The sequence below is a fragment of the Taeniopygia guttata genome, chromosome 3 (assembly GCF_048771995.1).
Source record: "Taeniopygia guttata chromosome 3, bTaeGut7.mat, whole genome shotgun sequence".
Lineage (NCBI taxonomy): Eukaryota > Metazoa > Chordata > Aves > Passeriformes > Estrildidae > Taeniopygia > Taeniopygia guttata.
Window position 1 is genome coordinate 72,950,372 of NC_133027.1, and position 27,999 is coordinate 72,978,370.

The 27,999-nt window shown below is 41.2% G+C and overlaps 1 protein-coding gene across 1 annotated transcript in view; it reads right to left on the reverse strand.

Moving 5' to 3' along the window:
• Positions 1–27,999, reverse strand: part of PGBD5 (piggyBac transposable element derived 5) — a 67,568-nt gene that overhangs the window by 12,144 nt on the left and 27,425 nt on the right. Inside the window, exons 3-5 of the mRNA XM_030268305.4 lie at positions 21,086–21,220; positions 9,963–10,143; positions 3,044–3,241 (exon numbers count right to left, since the gene is read on the reverse strand). Coding sequence (XP_030124165.4) covers positions 3,044–3,241; positions 9,963–10,143; positions 21,086–21,220 — 514 coding nt within the window. The remainder of the gene's footprint in view (positions 1–3,043; positions 3,242–9,962; positions 10,144–21,085; positions 21,221–27,999) is intronic.

Sequence of the window (27,999 nt, forward strand, 5' to 3'; positions counted from 1 at the left end):
CATGCTTTTTAACATCATGCCTCTTTCTCCAGATTTTCCAATTCTGGGCCAATCTCACAAGCTGATTATTTCAGGAAACTTGACTGTCACCAGTCACCTGTCACTCCAGCTTCTCCTGGAGAAAGAACCACACAGAGACGCATACAACTGCTTCATACAATTGTGATGGCTCTGCATCATCTCCCATCTTCTCTGAAGTCACTTCTGAGGTGCTAACATGCCATCTGTAGCTCTTTATTTCTTGCATATGTGGCCCAAGCTCTGTTTTCTGTGCTTAGTTATTGACTGTTTAGCTTTTAAGTAGAGCTAGTTGGTGAAGAGTACCTGTGAAAGTTCTTCTCAGAAAGAAGGTACTTAAAAAGATCTTGGGTTCAACAGTTTTTTGCTGAAGATGTTATTCTGGGCATCCTACTGGGCAGCAAGTGAGGTTGCTGCCTGCTCCATCCTGCTACATATGATAGGTAGAAAATATTGCAATTATTTCTAGAACACTATAATGGAGATGCTGAGGAAGTGGGCATCAGATCTAGAGTGAAAAACCAAAATGCAGCCTTGTCCCACAGATGGGGAGATTTGGACTAGCACATAGATGATCTGCTTTAGAATAAGTTAACTTTTTAATCGCTGGGGGTCCCTATCTCTTTTGAATTCTCACTTCTTCTGTAATACAAGCACAAAGAAAAATTAAAGCTTAAGAGCAATTAAAAATCCACCTGGATTTTGTTCTAGATAGAAACTACATACTTGACAGCAGAGTAAGCAGGATATGTTTGCAAGACCAAAGGAATTAGATCCATCCTTGAGTATCTGAGATTATATATTATGACATGCTGGTTTAAAACATCCATAATAAATAACCTGCTGCATCTAAAAATAGTATTCACAGATCTGCTCTGACAAGTGTACTGCCCTTCTGGTGCCTCTGGCTTGGGTGGGATTTGCACTCCAAGTACAGGCAAGATTTACCTTCTTGACTGCCCTTTAAATTGCAATAAGTAGTTAATTATTAGCTATGTCCATCTATTTTCTCATCCTAAGTGCTCTGTTGACCATCTTGCCTAATGTTTTTAAGGTTTTATCTTCATGGCCTCGTCCAGCCCACGCACACTTACACTTAGCCAAGTGCAAACGCACTGTGCATCACCAGACTATCCCACTGGCACCAGTCTCTGTTCAACTACCCGGTGTGGGTTTTAACTCCATTTAACTACCTCCTCTCCTATGTAACATGGGCTGAGCACATCTGTGCTACAGGCCTGCCTCAAGCAGCACAGATTTCTCCTCTTCTTCCTCTATATTTACATACCTTAAAGGAGACAAATCTGGTCCAGCTTCTCTTGGGTTGGTTTAAACTATCTTTGCTGCACTGACTTTAGTGATGCCAAATCAGAGGCAAGCAATCTGGTCTCCTGCCTTCCCACCAAGTTTCCATCTGTTCCCATGTCCCTGCTAGAGACTCTTTGCCCAGCATCACTCTTTGAAAAGCCAGTCTCTGTTTTCTGCTCTGATTCACAGTGAACTATGTCAGCTGTCCCAGCCAGCATTTGGTAAGCAATGAGTTGGGGAAGCCTTGTCCATCACACACAAAGGTCATAATCATAAATACCTCACACACACCACCTACAATCCCTGCTATGCCAAAACAGACCCAAGGTCAATCACAAGCACAACAGCTCACACCTCTATGTCCTGCTTTTAAAGGATGCTGCCAGCACAGTCTGCTTTTGCTCCTCTTTTTAAAAGGGCAGTTAACACTGATGTTTACAAACAGAGCATTTTCCTAATATTTATTAATTAAAACCAAATGCTCCATGCTAGTCTATAAAAACCAAGTAGTAGTTTGTAGTGATAAATCTTGTCCAGTTAATCCTGCCAAATGATCTAAATCCAGCAAGAAACACAAGGAAAACAGCGCAAATCCTGATGTTGAAAGCCCCTCATGGGGAGCTACATTACCTCAGAGACTGGCTTCAGCAGGGTGTCTGAGTGTCATACTTCCTTCTCATAAATATTTTCAGCATTTGTGCTTAACATTAGTCCATCTGAATCACCAAGTCCTCACTCTGCTGGGATGCCCAGCACAAATTCCTCAGGATCAGCCATGCTTTGCCAAGGCAATGAGCCTTCTGGCAAGGCACTGAACAACACACTAAGTCAGCTTTCTCAGCTTACCATACAGTAATTCTAGGCCTTAGCTTTGCTTCTGTAATCTGTAAACACATGTGAGAGTTGCTTGGGATTCAGAAAATTAGTGTAGAAGATGCCTTTGAATTGGTTAAATGTTTATGTCATACTTATTTGTCTCTGGCAGTTATACATAAATCTGAATTATAAAAATTCTAAGAAACTGAAACAACATTCTCATTGAAAAACTAATTTCAAGAAGTTTTAATCATTGCATTTTACAGAAGCTTCCAAATGTTCTTAAAACCATTTTATACTTTCAAAAAGGAAAATACTTCAGTAACAAGAAGCTCTCTAATTATTTGAACTATCCAAATTATCTGTTTTGGTTTCTTTTCATTGATTGCCACTGTATCAATTTAACATACAGCAGGAAACCTTAATCATATCTAGTCCTGGCAAAAAAGATACTTGTTTGTGACTAAGTTTTTACTAGATAAGAAAAATTAATTGTAGGATCTGCTTGGAGTTCAAAGTACATCACGACATTTATTAATTTTTCTGTTGCAGGAATCCTATAAGATGCTTTGTAAATGGGGTTAATATTGTCTTATGCAATAATTATCTTCCATTCTCTGACCATCAGCAAAGATATAATCTTTATACCTGAAAGGATAGTGCCTCTACCAGCTCAGGCAAGGAGGCTGCATTAGCAGTAGGCTTTTTAACCTTTGTATGGGAAAGAAAGAATAGCTGTATGAAGATAAAAAAGAAGTTATCACTACAGCTACTGTTTATCTAGGTTGTATGATCAGTTACAATCAAACTCTTTGTTCAGGCTTATTATCAATCTCAGTGACTCTGGCTTGTGACATAAAGCATGTGCACTTTTGAGATGAGAAGTAGGAATATTGCTTACCTTGTTGAACTGGAGAATAGGCATTGGTCAGAAAACGAAAGTACCCTTTATTGTACCAGCAAATCAATGACATGTTTCCCTTCATTCTTATTCTGTACTGTCCTCTGGACTGTGGAGTTACAGAATTGTTCAGCATGGATGGAGGTAGGCCTGTGCAGTCACTCTTCCTGGTGCTCAGCAACCCACAGCAGTAAATCTCTGCACGTGAACAAACACATTCCCAATTAGCAAGCCATTGCATGGACCTAGAGAAAACCAGCAGAGCAAGCCTGAAAGACCTCTGAAAGAACTTGCCCTACAATGTTCTAGTTCAACAGATATGTCAGCCAACTGGTTTTTTTTTTTTTTCTGTAATACCAAAGATTTGTGTCCTACAGACAAGTGCAAGAAAGCCTGATGTCTTGCTGAAATATATTGAGGCCTCCTGCATTGTCATGATGAAACAACAGGAAAAATGATTCAGGGTATTTCCCTAGTGTTAACACCTACAATCTGCATTTAACATTACAACATGTTTAAAACTGGTCTCAAAAATTCCCCAGTGATGATATGCATTATGGGACAAATCAGAATTTATGATCTGAGTCTTGGCTGTTTAACTGAAAGAATAAATTTTGGAGGGAGCAGGGAGGTAGGGAAAGCTATAGCATCTCAGATGTTATAATATAACATATTATATTATTAGATGTTATAATATAACATCTCAGATGGTAACTGAAATAAATTCTCCTACATGACTCCTATGATGCTTTTAGTCACAACAGTTTAATCTATTGCTTCACTGTGCTGCCACGTTCTTGATTTTTAGCTTGCACTCCTTGCACCTGCATCATCTGCTTTGCTAAGGAAATGTTGCTTATGCAGCTAAAAACTACTGAAACCACTGGTTGATTTTAAAAAAAGGAAAAGCCAGAAGGATGGAGAAGATGGAAATTTCAGTGAAAACTGATTTTAGGGCACTAAAGCAAGCACCGATCTTGTCCTGCAAAGACACTAGAGGCTCTTGCAGGAGACACTGTTGCTCACAGCTTCTTGGCCTTTTCATATGTGAGAGGCAATTAATAAAATCTAACACAACAAAATGCATTTCAATACAGCCAGGCAGGCGCAAACAAGGTTTGAAAACAACATTAATAACAATGCTTGAATTTTTCATTAGGCTGTGAAATACTTACAGCCTGTTTCTGTTAGTCCAAGAGAAGCAAATCTTCTTGATCAAATTGTTCCCTGACTCAAAGAAATCTTGGATGGAAATTTCCATGGTCTCCCTCAGTTTTGTGTTAACCCATTTGAGTAGAAAAAAAAACAGTGGGCATGGAAGCAGGTGACATCTGTGCACATCTTGTGGTGGTCTAAAGCTCATCTGTCAGCTAAGTCTGCTTGATCAAATTTTTCATCATGTTGAATTTTGCATTATATCCTTACAGTGAAAATACAAAGTCAGAATGCAGTGTCTGGCTTCTCCTAAACATGGTATCTCTGTTCTTATGTTTCCATAAACATGTTACCTCTGTTCCTGGATTTCCATTTATGTGGCTTTTCTGTCTCTTTCTGGAAGTACCTAAGCTCTTGGGTGCATGTGCAGCCTTTGTCCTTGCCTATAGTGATTGGCATGCTGAACATCCCCTCAACAGCTCACAGACACTACAGGAATACTAATAAATTAATTGCATATATTCATGCATTGGTCCAGTTGCTGTGGGCTGATCAACAAGAAGCTACAGCTCTTCCATCAGAAATTTAAGACACTGATGAGAGAAGGTCAACCAACACAGCAATGGGAAAACTTCATTCTCAAGGGAGAAACCTGCACTCCACAAGTTATTTCCAATAAATGTTATTTCTAATTTCCAGTCCCTGGAAATCTGTACGTTCCTTCCAGAAAAGAAAATGAGGAAAGCCTGATGACAACAGGCTTATAAGCATTATAGAGTGAACTGCACCTCCAGTGGAAAGCTGATTTTTTATTTTTCTTCTAAAAAATTTCTGCTGTTGCTAAGAGGTACCCAAACAGTGTAGGTCACCTACCTGCAGACTATGCCATTAACATAGCAAACATTCATAAAGCTTTCTTCTAGTCAAATTTGCTTTGATAACAAGCAAACCTGAGAAGAATTTCTTTAACTGCCCAGAATTTATTATTCATTGAAATGTGATATGTTTTCCAGGAGGCTGCAATGGAATAAAACTAAGCTAGTAACTACAATATTGTGCTAAAACTTCAAAACAGCAACAGCCATCTTTGAGATCCCATAATAATTAGTTGTAGCCTTTCCTTTTATTGTAGCAATAAGCCTGCAGAAAACTTCCAGCAGGTGTTCCCCTCCTCATGTAGAATAATGGGAACCATTTTCTTTCTACACATCCTGTAGCCTTCCTGCTGTACAGCCCAGAAAAGTGCAGCACTTCTGCAGATTTACTAGCATCTCTCATCATGGATGAATCCCCTAATCTGCTGCAGAGGTTTTTAAAACCACCTAGTTACTATAGCAATAGAAGCAATAAAAATTACTCCCATCTGGCTCAATGAAGTTTTTGTGTGTAATTAAATCAGAATTACAACAGGTGTTTTCTGAACACACAGGAGTCAGTTGAAACAGTCTGTTCTCTAGTCTTCTTAAACTGTAAGTGCAATATAAATGAATACATCTGAGATAGTTTAGCAAAGAAGAAGAAATCTGCTATAGTCACCCAAAACTCATTCCCAGAGTCTCCAGCCTCCAGAGAACTTGTGCTGAAGCCTGTTTCACCACATCTTCACTAGTTACAGTTCACAAAGGCCATCAGGATCCAGCTAATTCAGGCAAAAATACACATTCTGCAATCATTTATTCTGCATGCAATACTAGGTCAAGTTATAGTTAGGAAACCAGGGTGTGGTGGCTGTGGGGAGCAGAAGTGAGCTTGATTTAGTCAATGTGCTGGAGTTGCAGGATCCTGCAAACCTTGTGGGAATGCCATGGTCAACCAGGCTGGCAGTTCTTGCAGCTTTGCCAGCACCAGCCCCTCTGCAGAACAGAGGCAGCTGCTCCTGCTGGTTCAGAATATGCGGAAGAGACTTTCAGGGATTGTACGTTTAAGGGAAGCATGGAACACAGGGCTTTAGGAAGTTTTGTCCTCTATAAAGGACAATACTAATGCTTAAGAGAGGTAACAAGGGATGTGACTATGAATGAATATCAAAGCAAATAGCAGTGACAGCTGTCTGCTCACAGAACAGAGAATCTGGGGCATTTCAGTGCAGGTTTCCAGTTCTATTCAGAGGCCAGTGAAAGAAATTCTTTGTATGTCCCCTGAAAAAAAAAGGTCTATTCAGGGTTTTGATTTTGAAAACTATCAAAGTGCTATCTTATTTTCTGAAATTTTCCCAGTCCTTGATATCTTCACATAGGTCTTAGAATTAGGTTCACTGACATCCCTTTATATTACAAGGCACACTATTGTCTACTGTGGTACAGTGAAGGTGCTACACCGCAGGCTCTCAATAAATAGAGAGAATTATTGTCTTTAACAATAATGCATGTGTGGGCTAGTGTGAGGAAAAGTGAATGATAGCTAAGATTTTACAAAATTTTTTTTATAGGATCACAGAGTCCTATGGATTAAAGAACAGTTCAGTCTGAAAAACAACTTAGGAGGTCTCCAGTCCCACCTCCTGATATAAATGGGTGAGCTCTGAGGCCAGACAGTGCCATTCAGGGCTTTATCTTGTCTGGGTTTGTAAACTTCCTAGGACAGATACTGCACAACCTGTCTGGGCATCCTGCTTCACTGCCCTCAGGAAAAATCCTGCATCTAGTATGAGCATCTTTTGTTTCAGCCTAAATCTGTTATTTTTTGTCCTTCCACAATGCACCACTGTAAAGAGCCAGCTCCATTCTCATTATAGGGTAGCATAAGGCTGCTGTTGCATCCCCCCAGAACCTCTTCTCAACCTGAACAAGAACAATTCCCTTCCCATAGCAGAGTATATTTGTATACAGAGTATTCTTGTACTGGGGGCATGTTGTCCAGAACAGGAGACAATAATCACCTCCCTTGATCTACAGGCTACACTCCTGTTAACACAGCCCGGGACAGTGTTGACCAGCTTGGCTGCCAGGGCATGCTGCTGACTCAGGTTCAGCATGCTGGTTACCAAGACCCCAAGTCCTTTCCATCAAGAATTTTGAAAGGATCTAATAGAGTTTTAGTGAGCGACTTTCCAGAATTTCTAGAATTGCCTTCAGCTGCCTTAAAACGTTCATGTTCCCAAAAAGTTTATGGCTCCAAGCATGAACTTATTTAAAACTTTCCCTGTTTCTCTGTCGATAGGCATGAAACCCTCAAACAAAATAAAGCAGTTAAGATCAATACCAATTTCCTTTTGGTTTTGGCCCTCAATAGGATCTTTCTACCACTGGTCCTGCTTTAGGCCCAGGAATGCAGTCCTCTTGAACAAAAAAAAGTAAATTTATCAATTTAAGAATTGGTCTTGATCTGTCATGAGCACCTGAGCATAGATGCTTTTCAACAAGCTCTCATGACACTTTCTGGTCATGGCGTTGCTCTGTTCAGGTTTAGCTGAAATCATACACCAAAAAAGTGTCACACACCAAAAAAACCCAACATTGACTTCATTGCTGAAGGAGACTCTGTGGTAGATCAGGAGAGATCTCTGTATCCAGTCCAGGCTTCTTTGCTTGCCTCTCCCCAAATGTACTGCTAATGCAGCAGGATCCCAGCAGGTGTTGGCAGTACACAATCTGCTCCGCAGCAGAGTCAATAAACACCATCTCCTCCAAAGCTCTTACTGACTTCACCACAGCTTGACATCTCATGCATCTCACCTTTCCCAGTGTCTCACAGTCCTTCCAGCTCAGCATTGCATTGCAAAACCTCTTTGCTAGCCCCTAGCAGCTCATGGCAAATGTAGACAATCCCATTGCCTTATTAAACAGAAGAACTATTCTCCCCATGATCTTTTTTATGTAGGAGTGCCATGCTATATTGCAAAGTCAATAAACATGCTCTCTTAGTGTCCACCCCCTACCAACCTAATACCTTCACCCCTAGGAAGGTGATAGTGTGTACCAGATCTGAAATTTAATTTTGGAGGCAGCTGTCAGAGATTATGAAGTCTCATGAAGCTACATAACAAATCATGAACCAGAATGAAATCTCAGTGTTGCATTAGCATATTTGATCAGATACTAAGTCAAAATTACATATTTTTAAAAGACATTACTGAATTTGTTACCTGCTAGAAACCATTAATTTGAATGATCTGTGCAGTGTAAAGCCTATGAATAATTCAACTCCATGAACAGTTTGAATTATCTGCAAGTAATAAACATTCAGCTGGTTTAGTAGCCATGTATCTTTTTTACTAGGGTTACTGAGCAAATGGATCATGCCAGATCATCTTTATCCTTCTCTAGCTGAGCATAGAGGATGAACCCAGTCAAGCTGTCAGTCTTTACATTTAAACCTTAACATTTCATCTCAGGTACAAAGAGTATGTGCATTATCCTCTGCATTTTTTTTTTAACTCACATTTTGCATCATTGGTTTGGTAGCCTTAAAAATGTAATGCTTATAATCAGCTGAGAAAAGCCATCTAACAAAGATAGGTCTCTGCTTAGAGAAAAACTCCAGTGCACTATAAATATGCTCTACTCCTTTCCCATTTGGCTGTTCACAGCTTTTGAGAAACCATGGCTCTTTTATGAGGTATGCAGATATTCCACTGTAGCCAGTGAGCTTCCAGCTTGCCTGAATTAAAGTAGGAGATAAGTTCTGTATGGATCTCAACAGATGCAGCCCTCAGTGCCAGCACAGTCTGTAGTGCTAAACTATAGCACTGGTGCAGCTCACTGATGTTCTTATTTTAAATGAGAATTAACATATTGTCTCAACTCCCAGACTCTCCCCCTGCTTTGGACCATGTTTCATTAATATAATGGTTTGTGTGGGTTTAATTTTCTGCAATGACAAAAAAACCCCAACTTGGACAGCAGTGGTGTGTCAGCAAATGGCCTCATAGCTGTGATGCATGATGGCAGCTCCAGCCTCATTGCTGGGAAGGATCTATTCGATGCACCACATCACTCTGAAAGGCTGTGCTGACTGAAGAACAAGACCACAGTGACATGAAATTACTTAGAATAGATGGCAAGAGTGCAGGGTCCTGTAACTGGAGAGGAGTCACAAGTCCTCAGCTTTGCTTTCAGCAAAGCTACACGTGGTTTTCCATGCTCAGAGTGAGGGGGCATTTGACAGGGAGGATGACCTGGGATAGCTCTTTGCAGTAGCAAGAGACTTGCTTGGGAGAGCTGTATCAATGGACAATCTGCTGATATTGTGTTTTTGCTAATGGAGAGTTTTATTATGCTTTCAAAACTAAAATCTGTTCTATCAAGGTATATTGATACTGGCAAAAATCCCTCAAAACACAAGAAACCAAACTTTTCTAGAGCTTTTGCAAAGGCATAAAATGTCCTCTAGAGAAAGCACATCTTTAACAGATATTAACTCAAAAAAGACTTCTAAGGCACATCTCTAAGGAGTCATCTTTCACAACAGGAACAGAAAAATTGGAGCAGATAGGAAATTCCTTGAAAAGTCCTCCAAATCACATAGGAGATTTGACCTCACATTTCTAAGTCAAAGAACAAAACCAAACACTTTAAATAACCTTATTTAAATTGTTTTTACATCCTCATTTTGAAGATTTAAAAAGTAAGACTTAAAGAGCAACTTAGAAAGTCCTCTGCATAGTACCTTCTCATGAATGAGAAGTTTTCTTAGACATGAACAACTTATCTGTACAAGGAATTGAAATATCAGTGAAGACTTTTGGAATTTTTTTTTTTAATTCAGTAGCATGAGGCCCCTAGGTCTGTTGCTATTAAAACCCAATGAGTCATCCAATACACACCTTGCTTCTCAAATTCTTCAAAGAGGTTCAGGCTGGTAATGCTTGGGCCTGTGAAGATGATGTAGTTCTTCCCAGAGGCATTTTGACAAAGGCTTTTGGCCACCATGCTGTGAAGCTGTGGTTTGTTCTTCAAAGCATCCAACCCATCAGCGCCACTCCCTTCTTTGAGATGGACATAAATCTTAAATGAGAAATGGTAAGAAAAGTCAGAAGGTTAAAAGGAATCCAGAGGGAGCAGATGCAATTTCTGACATACCTGCACAGTTCAACTTGAGACAAGCAAAAAAGGCAGCAGACACTTGTTATAAAGGCTAATTAAAGTCCCTCTCAAGGGCCTGTTGCTTTTAAACCAATTCAGGTTAGCTGGCATAGCTACTGATAAATAAAGCATCCTTCACTTCACTTCTGAGGCTCCTGTCACTGTTCTGCAGTTTGAAGATTGTTTGCTTGGCAGGAAGACTCCAGTCATAACTGGGATTACATGTTACACTGAATCTGCATAGGCTTCATTGCTGCCAGCAAAAGGAGAGCATGGGAACTACAGTTTCAAGAAAAGCCAGTGTAAGATGACCAGAAGGAAATGGCCCATTACCTTCACTACATTAATATTCAGATTTATTTCCCATTTGCAGTAACCGTCAGGTTGGGACACTGGTGTGTGTGCACCTCCATAAATGAACAAAATGCACACCCAACCAGCCGGAACACCTTGATCAAACTCCCCAGGCACAGTGCTAACACTTAGATCCTTTACATAGGTCCTGGTTTGGAAGCAAGCTACCAAAACAGTTTGAATCATGCAGAGGGATAAAATGTGTAACCCTTCATTTGTATGCAAGCCTTCTATTTTATTTCACTGACAGTGTTTTAGACGCACAACTTTCACCCTCGTTCAACACTTAATATAGCCAAGTAGGCATCCAACCTTCATCTTGTTCCAAGAGCTAGCAGAAATAATATGCTGGAAAGGGAAATAGGAAGAAGCGAACACTGTACTCGGTTACTCAAATACTAATGTAATACCATGGAACTTGCAAAGATTTAAATACCCAAACAAATGTAAATTTTCAGAAGAACTTGCCCAGGCCTACCTTCATTATTTTGGCTCTAAAATACTCAAATCTTTTATGAATTACAGAAAATTTTACCTGTCAAAGAAAAAACTGAAACTTATTCAGTATTCGAGGCAGGGAAAAGTAATTTTGCCATGGTTTTGATATATCCACAACAACTTCGTTAAATTTGTTTGAGAATACAACCATGCAAAACATGCACCATTACTTTTCTGTATAGCTTATTTCTCTTACCAATAGACATTTTACAAATGAAAATTCATAGCAGTCCTAAGAGAACAAAAATGCTCATGTTTGCACTAGTGGTCCCAGCAATTTGTAACTCAATGATCTTAGAGAAGAACAAAATTCAATTAAATAGCATCTCCCTGTTTTAGGTGGTGCATCTCCCAGCACTGGTATTCTATGTAATATTCCCTAGCAATTCATGCATCATGGAATAGACCTCAACAGAATGTGTTACATATGAAATTTCTGGGAAATTAGACATAATTTGTATTTTGAAGGAACTGACATGCTGAAAACAAAGTTGGTGCAAGGACAAATGCACACTAATTCCAAGAAGTAGAGCGTATATTAACAGGAAGTCTTAAATACACCACTTATCTAAAAAAAAAAAAAAAATTTAAAACCACTTTTATTGTTAGAAACAGCTCCCAGATGAGGACAAGGCAGCAATGTTTGCAGACTCCCTGATGCTGCTCCACTCGTTTTTGATAGCTGTCAAATTTGTGCTTTCTGCAGTTCTAAGACTGAGGACTAGCTAATTATGATAAGTCATTTAGGTTATTAATCAGGGCTCCAGAGAGCCAGTTTCCACTGGCTTTGAAGCATTCAAAGAACAGATTGTTCCAAACTTACAGCAAAGGTATTTCATGGTTATTGATGACAAAATTAAGATTAGGTTACTAGTATGTCAGCACAGAGACCACACATCAAACCCTCAAAATCTACAGACAGGGCAGTGGAGACAGAAGACACAGACAGATTAGTTTTGACCTTGATTAGTAGATGAGCTGAAAACAAAGCAGGAATATCTCTAAGTCTATAAAAGTGTCTTTCACCTTACCTCCCCATATCCAGTAAATCCTAGAGCCTCTCCTGCTGCATGCTTGCTCCGTGTCCCTTGTTGCTGCCTCTCCAAGGGACAGTCCTCTGGCACTGTTGGTGTGCCAGCTGGTCCCTCACTGTGGGCTGGTTTATCTCTGCAAGCAGCTCCTTCAAAGAGCATGCCCACCATGGGCATGGTGGCCCACTGGCCACTGAGGTACCATTGCTTTCATATGAAGATCCTAGACACTTCACAGGTTTTGTTAGCACAATTCCCTGTGCATCTGGCTGTGAATCTCAACCCCCTTGCTCTGTTCACCTCCCCAGGGGCCATTACTCAAATGTCCATACCCACTGCTGAACTTTTCCTCCTCCTCCAGTACTAAATATTCTTTCTCCTTGGGCACTTCCATACCTATCCAAAACCAGCCTTTTTTCTTGGCACAGTATTTCTTATTTTGGAGAAACATCATTCAAAGCTTTATCATGCCCAGCTTTATTGGGATGATGGGTGACAGCAGCACAGTGTTGGAAGGCATAAAAAGCTGCTGTGGAACAGTGGCTGTGTAAAGATAACTGGCAAAGGCATGGCTTCAAATATCTTTGCAGATGCCTAGGATCCCATATATAGCCTTCATTTTCCCTCATCCAGCTTATTTCATTCTACCTCAATCCATTAAGATCCTACCAGTTGAAGCCCACAACATTCCCTGCCATTCTGTAATGCATTAGAAGTGTTATTTAACGATCAGGAATCTGCAAAAAAAGCACCAATTGCCAGAAATTGGCTGTTAGACATTCATAGGCACAGTCAGAAACTGCTCCCCCAAAATGTTTGTTAAACCATTCACTAGACCTTCTGTTTTGCCCTGGGACATTAGAATTTGGTGTTCTTTCCATGTGCACCAACAGCAAGATATCATCAGAAGTACAGGGTCAGGAAGTGTTGCTGGATAACAGATGGGAGCTGCTGGCAGCAAACATCCTCTGCTTCTGTGCAGGACAGCCTAAGCAGCACTTCTGGAATATCTGCAGAGATCTCTTTCACTGTCTGTCTTTTCTAATGGCTACTGATACATTTGATCTACAGCACCAATTGGGATAATCTGTATAGATGTGACATCATCTTAGGAGGTGACTATGGGCTGAAGATATTTAACATGCAGTGCTTCTTCTATTAATTCCTCAATTATTTGTTGAATATTTGTTGAATGTCTGTTGTTCATCAGAACAGTGATATGCTCAGTTGTGCCTTCTCTCTATCTGGGGTTGCTCTACTGCACCAGACATTTTCCAGTATGTTTTCATTACGTTCTTGTGGAAAATTCATAAGGTCTCACAGCAACTGAGTAAAAAACTGAACACTTGGGAACAAAAGATACATCTTGACTGCACATTTAAGAGAATATGCCCTAAAAACTGAAATACTGGTGATTCTGCTCATATTTAAAGCTCAGACGGCATACTGAAAGCACTTGTGAATAGCACATCCCAAATACTCCATCTTCATACATAATTGAAGCACCCCAGGGTACAACTCTCAAATGAAATAGATGACATTTGGAAGCAAAAAAAAAAAAGGGCAGAAGTAGTAATCAACAGAAGGAATATTTTGAAAAATATATTGTGCAAAAATATTTCACAAAGGGCAGATCCTAAACAACCACAAAACAGAAGACATGTTTTTAGATGGCAGTTATAAAAGCAAGATAGCAAAGTAGTCATGATTTTTTGATCCTCGATAGCTATTGAAAAAATATCTTTTTTTTTTTTCTACAGGTTTTACAGCTAACCCACAACTGCACATCCCTAGCACTAAGTTCTAGATCCCACCTCAGCTGGTCTTCCCCTCTCATCCTAAAACCACACCTTTAACTGCTTTAAGACCATTAACACCATTATCACCTTTAACAACATTACCAACACTACTGGAAGATTCTCCTCTCCAGTTCCATCCTAAATCTGCTGCAGTTCATACTCTCTCCTTCTTTAATGATATCTTCCCAGACAGCTCTTGTCTAGCAGATACTGGCACCAGTGGTGGTGCTTTGACTGAGACCAGATCTTTTCATTTCTTTGAGCCTCTCTTCATTCTCTTCCTGCTACTCTAAAGGCTATTTTTTAAAGGGTATGCAAGAACATAACAGCTTTCCCAACCTGTTCCCAGGTAATGTAATACATTACAAAGCTCTTTACTTGATCCCCTTCTTTTCCCCCTCTGCATTCCATTTAGAATGATTTCAGTCTGCATTAACACTCACAGAAGCAGCTAACATCTTTGTGCTGTGGAGTGATAAATACATGTTCTGCCTGCATATGTTCTTCAAAGTTTCTAAAAAGATCTTTTTGAGACTGGCAAAAAGAAGCTGGTAGAGTTGACATTGCCTGTACAATATGGCTTTTCTTTGCTTTTCTTTCCATCATTTCTTGTTATTTCTTTGTCACTGAGGGCACTAGAACATCTTACCTGCATGGCAGATCAACAACTCATGGATCAATAAACGCAGATTTTGCTCTGTACCTTCTCCCAGGCAATCACATCTATATCAGGCAGATTTATTTTTTCTAACAGCTCCATGTAAATATTTTCCTATTCTTTTAAATACCTAAGAACTGTCTGGCTTTCCTCCTAATTACTGCAATCATCCTTCTTTACTTTGGCCTTGCTGCAATGTATCTTGACATCCAGACAGTGCTTCACTCAGATCACTTGCCTAACCCTTTGCTTTGACCATGTCAGCCTTCTGCCAGTTCCCTCTTCTTTGCAGCATCACAAGGAAATGGGGCTGGAAAATGGAGATAGACCTTTATGATCTATAGGCTTCCTTATTGATCTCCTACCATGTCAGTATAGTGATTCCTGTTCACACTTGCCCCGTGAAGCCAAGCATCCACCCCAATCAATGTCACACAAGCCCACATTTGCCTCTTTCCATGCTGCCCTTCTCCTGCCTGTTTGGAAATCACCGCCATCTCAGCAGAGCTCTTTACTTTTGTTCTTCAAAACCTTTCCTAGAATGGATACAATTCCCACATGGCAATTGCTAATCAATGCATTGGTCCTGTTTCTTCCTAATGCTACTTTCCCAGGCTCCCTCTGCATAACTGGCAGCCCAGCTCAAGTCCATGACTGAGGCTTCACTCTGGTGCCGCACAATTGCACAATATTGACTCAGTTTTTCTATGAAAATTACAGTTGAGCTGTGAGAAGGTGTGTAAGTGGGAAGGTATATAAGTGATGCAAGGCAAGAGCAGTATAAACTATCAGAAGTGCTATAACTGTTGAGAGGATAACACACAGCAGCTCAAGGAGGAAAATACATAAAAAGGGCAAAAGCAAGTGATGACAAATCAGTGACATCAAGGACCAGCTCATTTCCAAGGAGGAACCACAAGGCTGGTGATTGCCCAGCCCGTGCAGGCTCACCAGGAGTAGGGTGTATATGGGCACCTAGAAGTGTGTTAGTCCCTGATCTCTGCCATGTGCACTAGCCAAGAAACACTGCTGCACTCAGCCTGCTTCCAGAATCCTCTGGGCAGCCAAAATGTGTCTGAACTAAAGAGATTTGCTGTTGGTAGCTTAAACCTCTTGCACTTAGATCCTAAACTTTCTAGGGCAGAGATTTTTTTAGTTCTGCTATTGCACCCTCCACAAATGGATGGGATCCACAAGGAGTATTCCTATGGCAAACCTATTAAGCGCACAAAACAGAAGGCTCTGGTGCTTTTAGTCTCCTTCCCCGAGCAGAGTTGCACTGAGAACAGCTGCAGAAGGGACACAACTGTACAGGTAGTTCTATTGTCATAAACTCCAAGCAGCTCAGATAGGAACTAAAAAAATAACTTTGAAGCACACTTGAAAATAGACACTAAGACTGTATGCAAACTGTGAGAGATCTTTGCATTAGATCACATTTAGGTTTCCTATTCATTTAGAAAAAAGGTAAGATTGCAAAGTCCATAAAAATGAATAGGACTGGCCCATCACACATCTGCAAAAATACCTTTCCCATTAACACTGGTGAGCAAGAGGATAATTGACTTTTAACTGAGATCTGGGATTCTCACATGCTGACATTACAGAACCACATGCATTAAACAGAAAGAGCTGGGTGGGAGCCAGACAAAGAAAGGAGACAGGATTTTCCAGTCACCAGTGGCTGCCAAAGGAAGGTGATCAGATTTCCTGGGATCCCCTCACAGACAAAGCCTGACCTTGAGAACCTCCTCAAAGCAGCTGCTACATCTGTGTGTTCCAGATGCAACTGTTCTACCAATAGAGGAATTATCAGTGCCCTGTTTAAAGAAATGCAAGGGCTCAGATTAATCTCTAAACAGAACTTCAATAGGCTGAAACACCAACATTTCTGAGTAGCTTATCAAACATGTGCACAGATGGCTAACTCTTCTGCAACTCTGACCTTGAAAATAAAACTGACTCCAGGTTTATTTACCCCTCTCTTTCCCATTGACTGAATGCACTTATGTGGTGTGTTGTGAAATTTTAAATTCTTTGGGGCACAATCTCAGTTTCTCTAAGTTCTGGAAGTTCTTACTCTGTAAAATCAATAGGGTTGTGAAGTATGCAAGCTGGCTGTAGCTACCCTGTCTGACATGAACTACAGCATATACTATAGAAGCATGGTGTTTACATTGTTTGGTGTTTTTTTGCTGCCATTGAGAGCTCTACCACTGATCTGTGGAGCAGCCTCAGACATCTCCCTTCACTGAGGCTGCTGCTCTTTGGGGAGGGCCTTTTCTCACACTCTCAGGCAGGGGCTACCCTGATCCAGGTTTCACTCTTTAAACATGCTGTCATGCAAATCACTGTTTCTTCAGGACCATGAAAAGACTCAAGATGCAGAGACACAGGACTTTTCCTTACTCTGTTCTGACTCATCACTTCATGGGAAGCAGTGGAAGATGGAAACTCAAAGTCAGTCCCAGCCCAAGTACCTAAAGGACTTCATAAACCTGAGAAACATATTTCACAGGGATATTAGTGAAAATAAAATGTGTTATTGCAAGAATTTTCTGCCAGGGAATAAAAGCAAGTGCAGAGCCCATATATTCAGGGGCAGGGAGGAGGTTTGGGAAGGGAAAAGTCTCCAGTACAGCCTCAGAAAATACAATTCATCTCACTGAATAGGAAAGGATATAAACATCCATAAAGTAATTTCTTCCTCACCATGATACCAACCTTTTAAGCAAATAATGTTGATGAGTTAATTCCATTATTGCCTATCAGAGTGATTAATATTGCCTGACTGTCCCTTTGCAGTGCTCTCTACCATCTATGTACTGTCTTTCATCTTGTTAATTGATGGCTCTTTGGGTCAGGGACTGTCTGAGGGTTACATTTGGGCTATGGGTCTGTGCCTCAGGATGAAGCACTATGGGAATACCTTGTTCTGCCGGCTCTCCATGTGCTGGGGTTCACCAGCATCTTGTGCTTCCTTCTCCTGCAAAATTATCAGAAAACCTTCTTGTGCAGGAGGAGCTGTGCAAGGACTAGGCATCACTTAGTCGCAGTTACTCATAACCATGTTCATTCCTTTTGAGCCACACAAGAAGTACAAAGAGAGAGCATGATATGTCCCACCTAGCCCTGGTATTTTTTTCATCATTTTTTGATGAGCAATATTGCTATATCTAAAATGAGAAATAGTCCCACCAATCATATTTATGAACCATTTTTATAATCAATTGTTCCAGATTTTCCGAGAAAAAGAAAGAAATGAGAATTCACAAAAAAAACCTGACACAGCTGGAGTTTTGATTTAAATAGTATGACTTGCTATTTAAATATACTCTAAGCAAATACTATAAGAAAGACTTCTAAGCTACTTCAATAATTTAAACTGCAATCAAGACATTAAAATATTGGTTTTAAAAGTGCCTCTGTGGTAAGTAGGGAAACAGAAGTGCTAAGTAGTATGCAGGGAAATAGATTGGAAAGAAACAAGAAAAACAAAGAGAAGATGGAGCAGAGAGGGACACCTGAAATCCTGCAAGCTGTGTTTGTTGTCCCCCATGAATTAGAGAGAAAGAAATTAGAAGGCCCAAGCCCTATCCCACAGCAGCTGCTGCCACCTTGATGTCAAGGGCAGATGAAAAAGGCAACAGTATCAGGGCAATTTTGCCATCTGCTTTGCCAAAGTCAGCTCTCCTGGAGCCCTTCTGAGCCCTCTGAGAGGTTTTGTTCATGTTCCCAACTGTGGCAGACATATATCTACATTGTTTGAATAATGTGTCCTTCCTGCATGTTCCCACTTGGCCAGCTGACCGTGAAGAAATGCTCAGCCAACAAAGCTATTCACTGCAACAAGATGCTCTGCTTGAGATTTTCTGAAGCAGAGATATAATCTGAAATTGTGCATCCATCTTAAAACAATTAACTGGCAGGGTGCAGTGAAGTTATCTAGAGTACAGACAACAGAAAAGTAGTCTAAATATTCATACATTATTTATATTATGAATATATAAGATTATGCACCTTCTTGTGTCCACAAGCACTACTTGAGCTTTATGCCATTTTTTGTTCCATAAATGGCTTATTGGGCTAGATTTTTAACCAAACACTATTTCCTTAAAAAAGTAAATTATGAGCCATCAAAAAAGAGTGTTTACTCATACCCAAAAATTTGATTCAAAGTTTTGTTCACAAGAACAAGCAGGAACAGGAATTTGAGGAGACAAACAGCTGAAACTCCTTACATTAACAATTCACCTGTGAGCTGCCAACCAGAGTTCACACAGTTACTCAGCACGTGGCATATCCATTTTTCATTAGGAGAATTCAACCAATCCTTTTCACTCTAGGAAAAGCAGAACACTGGGAAAATTAATATGTCTCTTCAGATGGATTTTTTTTTTAACACCAGGCTTATAATTCAGGATTGGAGGACATTGTTTTTGGCCAGGAGCATCACAGACCTCTTGAGGTTCCTTCTGTCCCTGAAAACCAGTCATACTTAGGTCTCTCCTCTCTTCTGTGTGGGCCTAGCTTTTTACAGATACATAGTATTCCAATTTTTGAAACCAAATTATCCTGATTTATGAAGTGTTGATAGCCCTATTTATCTTGAATAAAAGGACCTCAATGTCATCATGTGGAAGCAGTGAGGGAGGGAATTCACCCAGACAATATTATACAGAATATGCATATTTTGAAGGTTTTTCCAACAGTTGGCAAGTGATAGAGAAGTCAGTCCTTAACTATCAAGCAACAAGTCCTTTCCTCACAAGAGATGTGTTTACACAAAGGAGAAAACATTGGATTTATTTCTGATTTAGATCAATTCTCTTCCTTTGTTTAACAGAGGAAAGAAATCAAAACCTATTTAATACTCCAAATACACCAAGTAGCCACAAAAAAAGTGTTTTGGATTCTGCAAAATGACTTGTAAGCGTGAACACAGCATTTAAATTGTATCAAAATTGAAGTTGCCCATCCTCCCCAAATCAGGTTTTTCCATTTTAGAATGAAGGTATATTCTTCTTCACTGTTCCCTAAGGTCCCTTTCACCCAGTCATTTCAGCATGTTGATAATGACAGCCAAGTCAAGGAATGAAAATAGAAGGCAGCTGGTAAGATAATCCTGGACGTCATCCGGATGCAAGCGAAGCATGAACATCTAATTCATTAAGGGAGTGGGAGGATTAGGGTGGTGCTGAGCATCTATTCTGTTTAATTTGACATTCCATTAATTTCATCTCTCAGTGGACAGGACAGGAGGTGCAACATAATTATAGCTCAGAATCTGAAACCTCTGGCATGTCTGAAGACTTAGTTTTGTGGCAGTTGGCTGGGGGGAGTGTGGCAAGAGCTGAGCAGACTTTGTGCTTGCTGTACCAAATACAACTGCATGTAGGACTGGTGAAGTTCTCCTTGGAGATCAAAGACACTGCCTCTGTATAGCAAATGACTTTCCAAGAGCTTTGAGACCAGAAACTTCCAAGCATGCTTCACAAGGTGAGTCTATTTTGTATCAGAAAAAATAGCTGCTTTAAAACTTAGATGGAAGAGGTAGGATCCTAATTTTTTTCTCAGAGTGAACAACATTGCTGAAAACACAAACCCCTGTTCCCAGTGAGCCTCTTTTCCTGCACAGCTACTCAAACAGTCATGATGATTCACCAGCCAAATCCTGCTCTGAACAAATGTTCAACTGCAGCAAATCCACAGGCCCTGTTCTGACATGTATTCAGCTTTAGCAAGCAGTGTGCATATCCTACCTCTCTGGAACATGTGGGATGCAACGTTTTCACAGGAGCTCTTGGGAGAAAGAAATACCGGAAAACATCTGGCCCCTCACCTCTAAGCATCAAAATAAATGACCAGATTTTTCAAGGCTCTCAAAATACATCAGCTATTTGGGGAATTTGAGAATTTGAGAAGACGTTCCCAATGCCTTACAGCAATACAAACAAACCCTTTAACATGTCTCTCACTCCAGATGACATCTCACCTTGAAGTCACATCAGATTTTATTTCTTCGACTGAGAGGTAGATGTGTGAAAAGATGTGTAATAGGGGCCTCCACTAATATGTTTCTCACAGAAAAATTGACATCTTGATACCATATTGATTTAGTCTATTGGACACCACTGGCTATCACAGGCACAGTGTTAGAGTTATAAGAGAAAATCTGACTCATTAAAAATGACAAGTCACAGTACCGAGACATTTAGATAAACTTAGGATATACAAACAGACAGACATTTTAACTGCATTTCAATGTAATTAGCTGAAGGCTGGCAGCCATATGGACAGTATTAGAGACAGAAGCTCTCAGTTAACTCATACAGCAAACAAAGCATGAGGAACTTGTCATCACTGTCCGTCACGTTTTGTATCCGCTGGAGTCAGAGGCCTCCTGCATTCAGACTGCAGCCCCTGGCTAGGTAACCAAACAAAGTGACTGTGACCTTTGGTCCTACTGTACATATAAGGGCCTGCTGGAACTGAATGAAGACATTTGAAGAGGTAAAACCCACCTGGCAGATGAAACCAGTGGATGAGCACTGCCGAACCCAAAGACTGAATTTCCTCTTTTTCCTCTTGCGCAGCTCCCTCTCTGTACAGGTCGCAATGAAAACAGGATCCTCATCTATCAGGGGCTCATGTAGCACCTGCAAGTGGCAAGAAAAGAGGCAGGGAAAGAAACAGAAGAATACATGTTTGCTAACAAAAAGATGCTTTAATTGCTTTCAAGGAAATACAACCCTTGCACTGTGCTTTATGTGCATCACCCCAAAGAAGCAAAACCCACTTTTGTTTGATGTTACCATCCAACAAAAAACAAAGCCTGGCCAAGCACACTCCATTATGGATAGCTGCTCTACACGTAATTTGCAAACACTGCAAGGCACAGCTCTCACTTCTTATACTATCTGCTAGAGTTCAACATCCCTCCAAAATGATACAGTGCATGGGGCAGGGATAGTGGATTTTTAGAAGCATTTTACCATGCTTCTTCATAAGCTTCATATTGTTTGGCAGAATGTCTTCCACCCAAACATCCCCTACAATTCATTGTAAAGTACATTCCTTGGTTATAGCAAAGGAAAACACATAATAAAGAGAGAGAGAAGGTAAGGGAGAAAAAGATGCTTTCTGCTGCCACTTAAGGAGGTGGTAAAGAGACAGAAAATATTTTTCCTAGCAGCAGCAGCTTTAGGGAAGTCTGTCTTGCCTCAGGGGCTGAAAAGTTGACAAAAGGAGACAAGGACAAACCACCAGAGGCAGGAGTAGAAAAGATAAGGCAGACTGGAGCAAGTAATGAAGACCTGTGAAAGTGAAGCAGCTTCTGCATTCTGCATCTAGATGACGTAAGCAGTTCCCTGTTTTGTTACACTCCTCTCCATTAATTTAGCAGCAAAACTGAAGTGTGATACTGCTAGGTATGACACTGTGGAACTCACCTATAGAAAAGCACTAGCAGCTCCCCACAGCTCACAGGCAGCTGTGCATAACAAACACATACCTGACTGCACAGTGTGCAAGTTGTCTAGCAAGCCACTTGTGAAAGTACAAAGACTTGCAAACTGTTGAAAGGTCTCAGCTAATGAATGCTGACCAAACTTAGACATGTACACCTAAATCAGAGCAAGTCATTGCAGGCTCCCCTCCTTGTACATGCAGGGAAAGCAGTCCCAGCAAGCCATAATTCATGCCCTTGTAAAGACATGCAAAAGGGTCAGATGGGTTATAATTTAAAGGAGTCTGTTCTTTTCCAGGGACCATCCCTCCAGGAGACAGGCTCAGATACAGGTATGAAAAGGCTCCCACCCTCAGACAAAGCCTTTCCACACATGCATGTGTGCTACTTTTGTGCACATCTGCACAGTCAGTGGCAGAAATGAGAACAAAGCCGCTCTAGGAGTGATGCTTGTCAGAGAGATGTGGTGGATGAGCAGTTAAGCACCAGAGATGAGCAGCTGCTGGTCTCCTGAACACAAGATGCTTGCTGAACATCACTCTGTCAGCCCAAAATAGGCACATGTGCCGCCCCCCCCGCCCCCCCCCGCAGTGATGGCTGCACACTGTCATTAATATGCACTCCACTTCTTAACGACTCATGAAACATTCACAGGACCATCTGAAAGCACTCTTGTGAAATGTTCAAAATCCCCAAAATGCAGATGTGCGAGGAGAGCTGTGCACAAAACTATTTGTTCTTCCAGCTGCAGCTGCCCTGTTTCCCCACTGAAGCCACATCTTCCTCCCTCATGGTTCAGAACAGAACCCTTCCTATCTAAAGGCCACCTGGGGCATTTCCTCCTTCTGCCTCTGATTCTGCCAGAATCAGAGGATTCTGAACAGCATTTTGCAAATATTAAACTTGCCCTCATTCGCTTTTGCCTTTCTGCTTCTCAAGCACAGAGGGAAGAAGCACATCCTTTGGGATAGGGTTGGATACATAGCTCAGAATTTCTCAGCTTCTGGAAAGGCTCTCTTACCAGCTAGATCCCATTGAGTGGTGTAGTTCCACTGTTACAATCTTCCCTGCTGTAGGATGGAGAGCAGCAGAAAGAAAAGGCTGTATAAGCGTCACCTTAGGACATCTACCCTCTGTCATTAGTTTCTTTCCCTCTGCACCTCAGCATCAGCTCTCCTCACAGTAGCTCTACTGCATCCTGTTTACCCTTCACACTCCTTCTACCTTCTATGACACCGTAAGACCTGTCAGCCTTACATCTAGAAAGAAAATCTGAGTATTTAAAACCTCTCTCCATCTTCCTTTTCATCCTGCCCATGCTCAGCCCTGCCTTCCCTCCTTCGTTCCTCTGTACTGAATTTAAGTAATTTCTCTGTAAGTTCCAAGTCAACTTTTGTGAAGAGGGAATAAAAATGTGAACAGGTTAGAGAAAGATCAGCTGTTTGCTGCAGAGACAAAATGTGGACAGGCAAGGAAAATGAACTGAAAACCCTAGAGCTTCCTTCAGAGAGTAGGGGACAATGGGTTTTCACCCCTCCACATGCAACCACTGCTTCAACACCTGTAAAGAATTTTGCAAGCAAGGCACTGTATGGGCTGTGCCTGCCCCTGGCACTGACACAGTGGTTTTAGGACAAAAGTTAGCCCTGTTGCTACTGGCCCATGCCAATCCATTAGTTCACCCTCCTGTATTCTCAGTCTCCCTGCTTCTCCTGTAATCTCAAATCCATCTATTCGCCAAATCCCCATGCAAAGTTATATTTGCTCCCTCTCTATTCCCCATTTTTGCTGCTGCTGCAATACACACTTTTACAGGAGTGAGCTTACCACCCCCATAGCCTATTCTTTCCCGCTTCTCATCTTCCTTGATAAAAATCTACTTTCAGGCTTAATTACTCCTACATGTATTCTGGCCGCCTCTTCACCATCTTTTTCTCACTCCCCAAGTGCTCCACACTTCCTGTTCTCACTTCCTATGATGTAAGATAGTTTGTGGATTTCTTCATAGAAATCTCAATTTTCTTCTCTCAAATGCCCAGTTCTGTTCAGATCTCAGAAGCTCATCATCTAGTTGCTTTGTTCCCCCACTGCTATCCCTTTCCTTTCCCCTTTCCTTTCCTTTCCTTCCTCCTTTCCTTTCCTTTTTTATAGTAATCCTTATCCCTGATAGACCTACCTGCCAAACTTTCACTCTTTGTTCTCCCCTCAATATGTATTTGCACTCCAAGTGTTGCAAAGGCAAGATTCCAAGATGGGACTCCATCAATTGCTCTGTCTCACAATATCTTTCACTCACAGAACAAAACAGCCACTGTCAGGAGCACGTTTCTGTCTTCTCCATTTTAGACCATTTCCAATGCTCTTTCCACACCAAAATTCCACCCATCCTCTCTCACCAGAATCCAAACAGGCTTGTAGACAAAGCCCTGAATCACTAAGTCTTTTGTACTTGGAACTCCTGGACTCCATATACTTAGATAATGACCCAACAGATCCAGGAAACATCTCCCCCTGAGCTCCATGGCCATCCACAACACAGGCTGTCTCTTCAGCCTTCACCCTCCTCTCTTCTCCTGTCTCCTGGAGAAGCTGCTTCACCTTGCCTTGTCTCTGACTTTTGCATACCATCCAGTTGCAGAGGGCCCTTGGTAACTGTGTCTGGATGCACAGTCAGTCATTCCTCCTGCAAGAGTGGCTCGTGCTTCTACCTCTCTGCTCCAAAGCTCCGCCTGTCTAATCTAAATTCTCTTGCTGGTGTCTGACATCTCTGCTTGCATATCTAGCTGCCAGTTCTGATTCCATTATGCTGCATTTGAGAACATCTCCCTTCCCTTAAGAACCCCTCAGTATTTCCTTTTTTGGTCATTGTAGATGTCCCTCTCCTCCTGTATTGCTACAGGTATCACTGGCTAGCGAATTTGAATGTCAGTCTTTACCTCCTACTTGCAAAATCTCCTCAGCCAGGCAATGCCTGTATTTTCCATGCTTTCTGAGTAAGAGCTCTAAAATGGCACTCATTTTAGAGTAACAACCCACCCACCCAGACAAGTTTACATCAAAAACCCACAACCATCCTGCAACAGTTTTACTTCTCCTACAGACTGCTGCTGGAAAGCCATTTTCCTAGTCCATCACACTGACCACATCACTTTTCTTTATTTCTCTCTCATAGTACTTCTCCCATACATCAGACAGATTCTTTCTCTTCGCATTTTCAAATTCAAATTTTACAGATCCTCTTTGCCATCTTTCAAAGGTTAACTCTGACCCCCAGTGGAGCCATGATTCCATGCTCCTCTGCCCATTTGTTCAGTCATCAATCAATCCTCTTAAAAAACAAAAAGTCAGTTCTTACAGAACTCCATTACCATTAGGTAATTTAAAAATAGCAATGAATTTTCATCATTTTCTGTTGCCAAACTCTCCCTAAAATCTGGCTTCACGGAAGGATCAACTGGCCAAGAGCTACAGGATATCAGAAATTTACCTTGCTACTCAATATTCTTATTGCTCCTCTGTCTGTCTTTCTCTTGCTCAATGCCTTATACTTGGCCAGCGTTCTCTGCAGATTTATGTATTTGTGTCACACTCACAGAAGCACTAAGACAGAATGATTCTCATTTGGGATCAGCACCCTCAAGTCCTAAAGAATAATTTTGAGAACAGGAAAACTGAAATATAGAGGTACAGCACAAGCAAAGTCTTATGATTTGAAAATACCTAATATCAAATGAACATTAAAGCATGAGGACAGAAAAGCAAGTTGACCAGCCTGGTTTTGCCCCTCTGTGTTCTCAAAGAGGCTGTCATCTTAAGCTGCGAGCTGGTTAGGAAGAGCTATGGTGAAACTGCTTAGCTGTACCCTATGATACCACCAATAGTGAAACACAAAGAAGCTGCCCAATAACTGGCCAAAGTTGAGCACCGTGCTCTTAGAGCAAGAGGTTGGACTCACTTCTCTCTTTTTGCCAGGGGATTCATTCCTGCTGGAGAGCAGGCGACTGTTCCCAGCTGATATTTCACTGGGCAGATGCAAAACTGTTTGGTTCCAAAACACCAAAGAGAAGGTACTTTGGAGGGAGAGGGAAGCAGAAAGAACCTGGAGTTATGCTCCTGACCACTCCCACACCAGTCAGGGACAGAGACAGCAATACTGTCTAGCCACATCCTGCTGATGAGCATATAAATACTCAGCAGGCACAGAAGGATATTTGAGCAGCGATGTTATTTTCCCTGAACTCCTCTGGTTTCTGGAATTCAGTGTATATCCTTGGCAGGTAAGTACCCTTGAATTTGTTGCTCTGTACCTCCCGAGTGCAGGCAGGGCATCCTCCCTTCCTTCAGGCTTGCAGACAGTAGCACAGCTACAAAGCTAAGTAGCAAAGAATAACACTGCCTACAAGAACAAACCCAAATCACCACCTCTTGTTGCTCAGGTAGAGGTAGTGTTCATTTATACAGATGATGTCGAGAAGGGATAAGATGCACAGAATAGTCCTGTCATTTTTTTTTACCAATCTAGGTCAGAACACCATATTTTTGACTTCAGAAACTACAGCTAGCATTGCTGATACACAATTAAAATGTTCTGGACTTGCAATTCCTGCATAATCTGGAGAGTAATTATTTCCTTTTGTTTGCTCAGTATATTTAGCAAAATAATTATAATTCACTAGATTGTTTTCTTTGTTTTGGTATACTGGCATAGTTTTTTCTCCCTGTTTCCTTTCATAGCTACTGTGGTGTTTTTACAGGCACATTTGGGCAGGGGGAGGTGTCACAGACAAGATTAAAACCCCTAAGTATTTTCTGACTGAGGTTACACTTGAAGAATCTTTTCTAGCTCTCAAAAAAGAAAATATCAACTCTATAGAAGAAATAACTTTGAAGGCAGATATTGTACTACTTGCTGGATGCAGATTGTCCCTGCTCTGTCCATAGGGGTGAGTTAAACACGGCATCTTCCTAATCCGTGTTCTGTGAGTCCACACTGCCAGAGGAAAAAATCAGTAACAAGCCTACCCATAAGCCCAAACAGCCCTGCTACATTCAACAGGAACTGTGATTTAGCTGTTTGATGCCACTTACAAGAAGGTAGCATAAAGCTCGTGTGTAGGAGAGATGGTGGGTGGGTCAGCAACAAGCCACACAGGTACCACAGCTCTCATGTTTAAGATACCTTAAGCAACAAATCCATTCTGAACTTGGGATTTCAGGTATCACTAATCACAGAAACCTGGGCCCCCTCTCCAATTGGCTTTCAGAGGCAGAACTTCCAAAAGCCCATCTAAGTGGTTCTTTCCCCTCATCTTTCCATTTGTTTCTGTGCAACTGGTTTATTATTTTTAATTATTTCTGGTATTTCTCACTGGGCATTCTGGGTTTGATGTTTACTGCAGTCTGCATTCAAGACAATCTGCAGGGAGACGTCTTTCCTACTGTTTTGAGCAGATGGGGTCCTCATCTCTTGAGACAGGTAGTGTGCTGCCCTGACTGATGGCACCCAGGAGGATGTCATACACAAGGCTCCTTTCAGAAGGAGGCCTGGAACACCCCCCAGAAGCCAACTGGAGGCACACTAGGGTATTTTTAACAACAGATTCAAAACCTTATTCTTTCTCACAGAGTTATTTTTGAAGCTGTATTTTAGTGCTTTTTGTTCCACTCAATATCACTGAAACATGCTGCATAGAAATCACTGACGTAAACACTGACAAAGGAGCAGAGAAGTGGAGGAGGAAGGAAGAAAACTGGGCTGTTTCTACTTCTTCCCCCTTATTTTTTTTATGTAGCATCTCCTTACCAAGCTCAGGATAATAATACATTTTGCTTGTGAAGATTTAGATGTTTTGCCACTGCAAACAGGGTGCTGAGATTTTGTCGATTCAATTTTCAAGCTTTGCTCGGGATGGGGAATGGGAGAAGAGATATACATGCAAATAAAATCTTATCCTTTAATGGATTTGCACT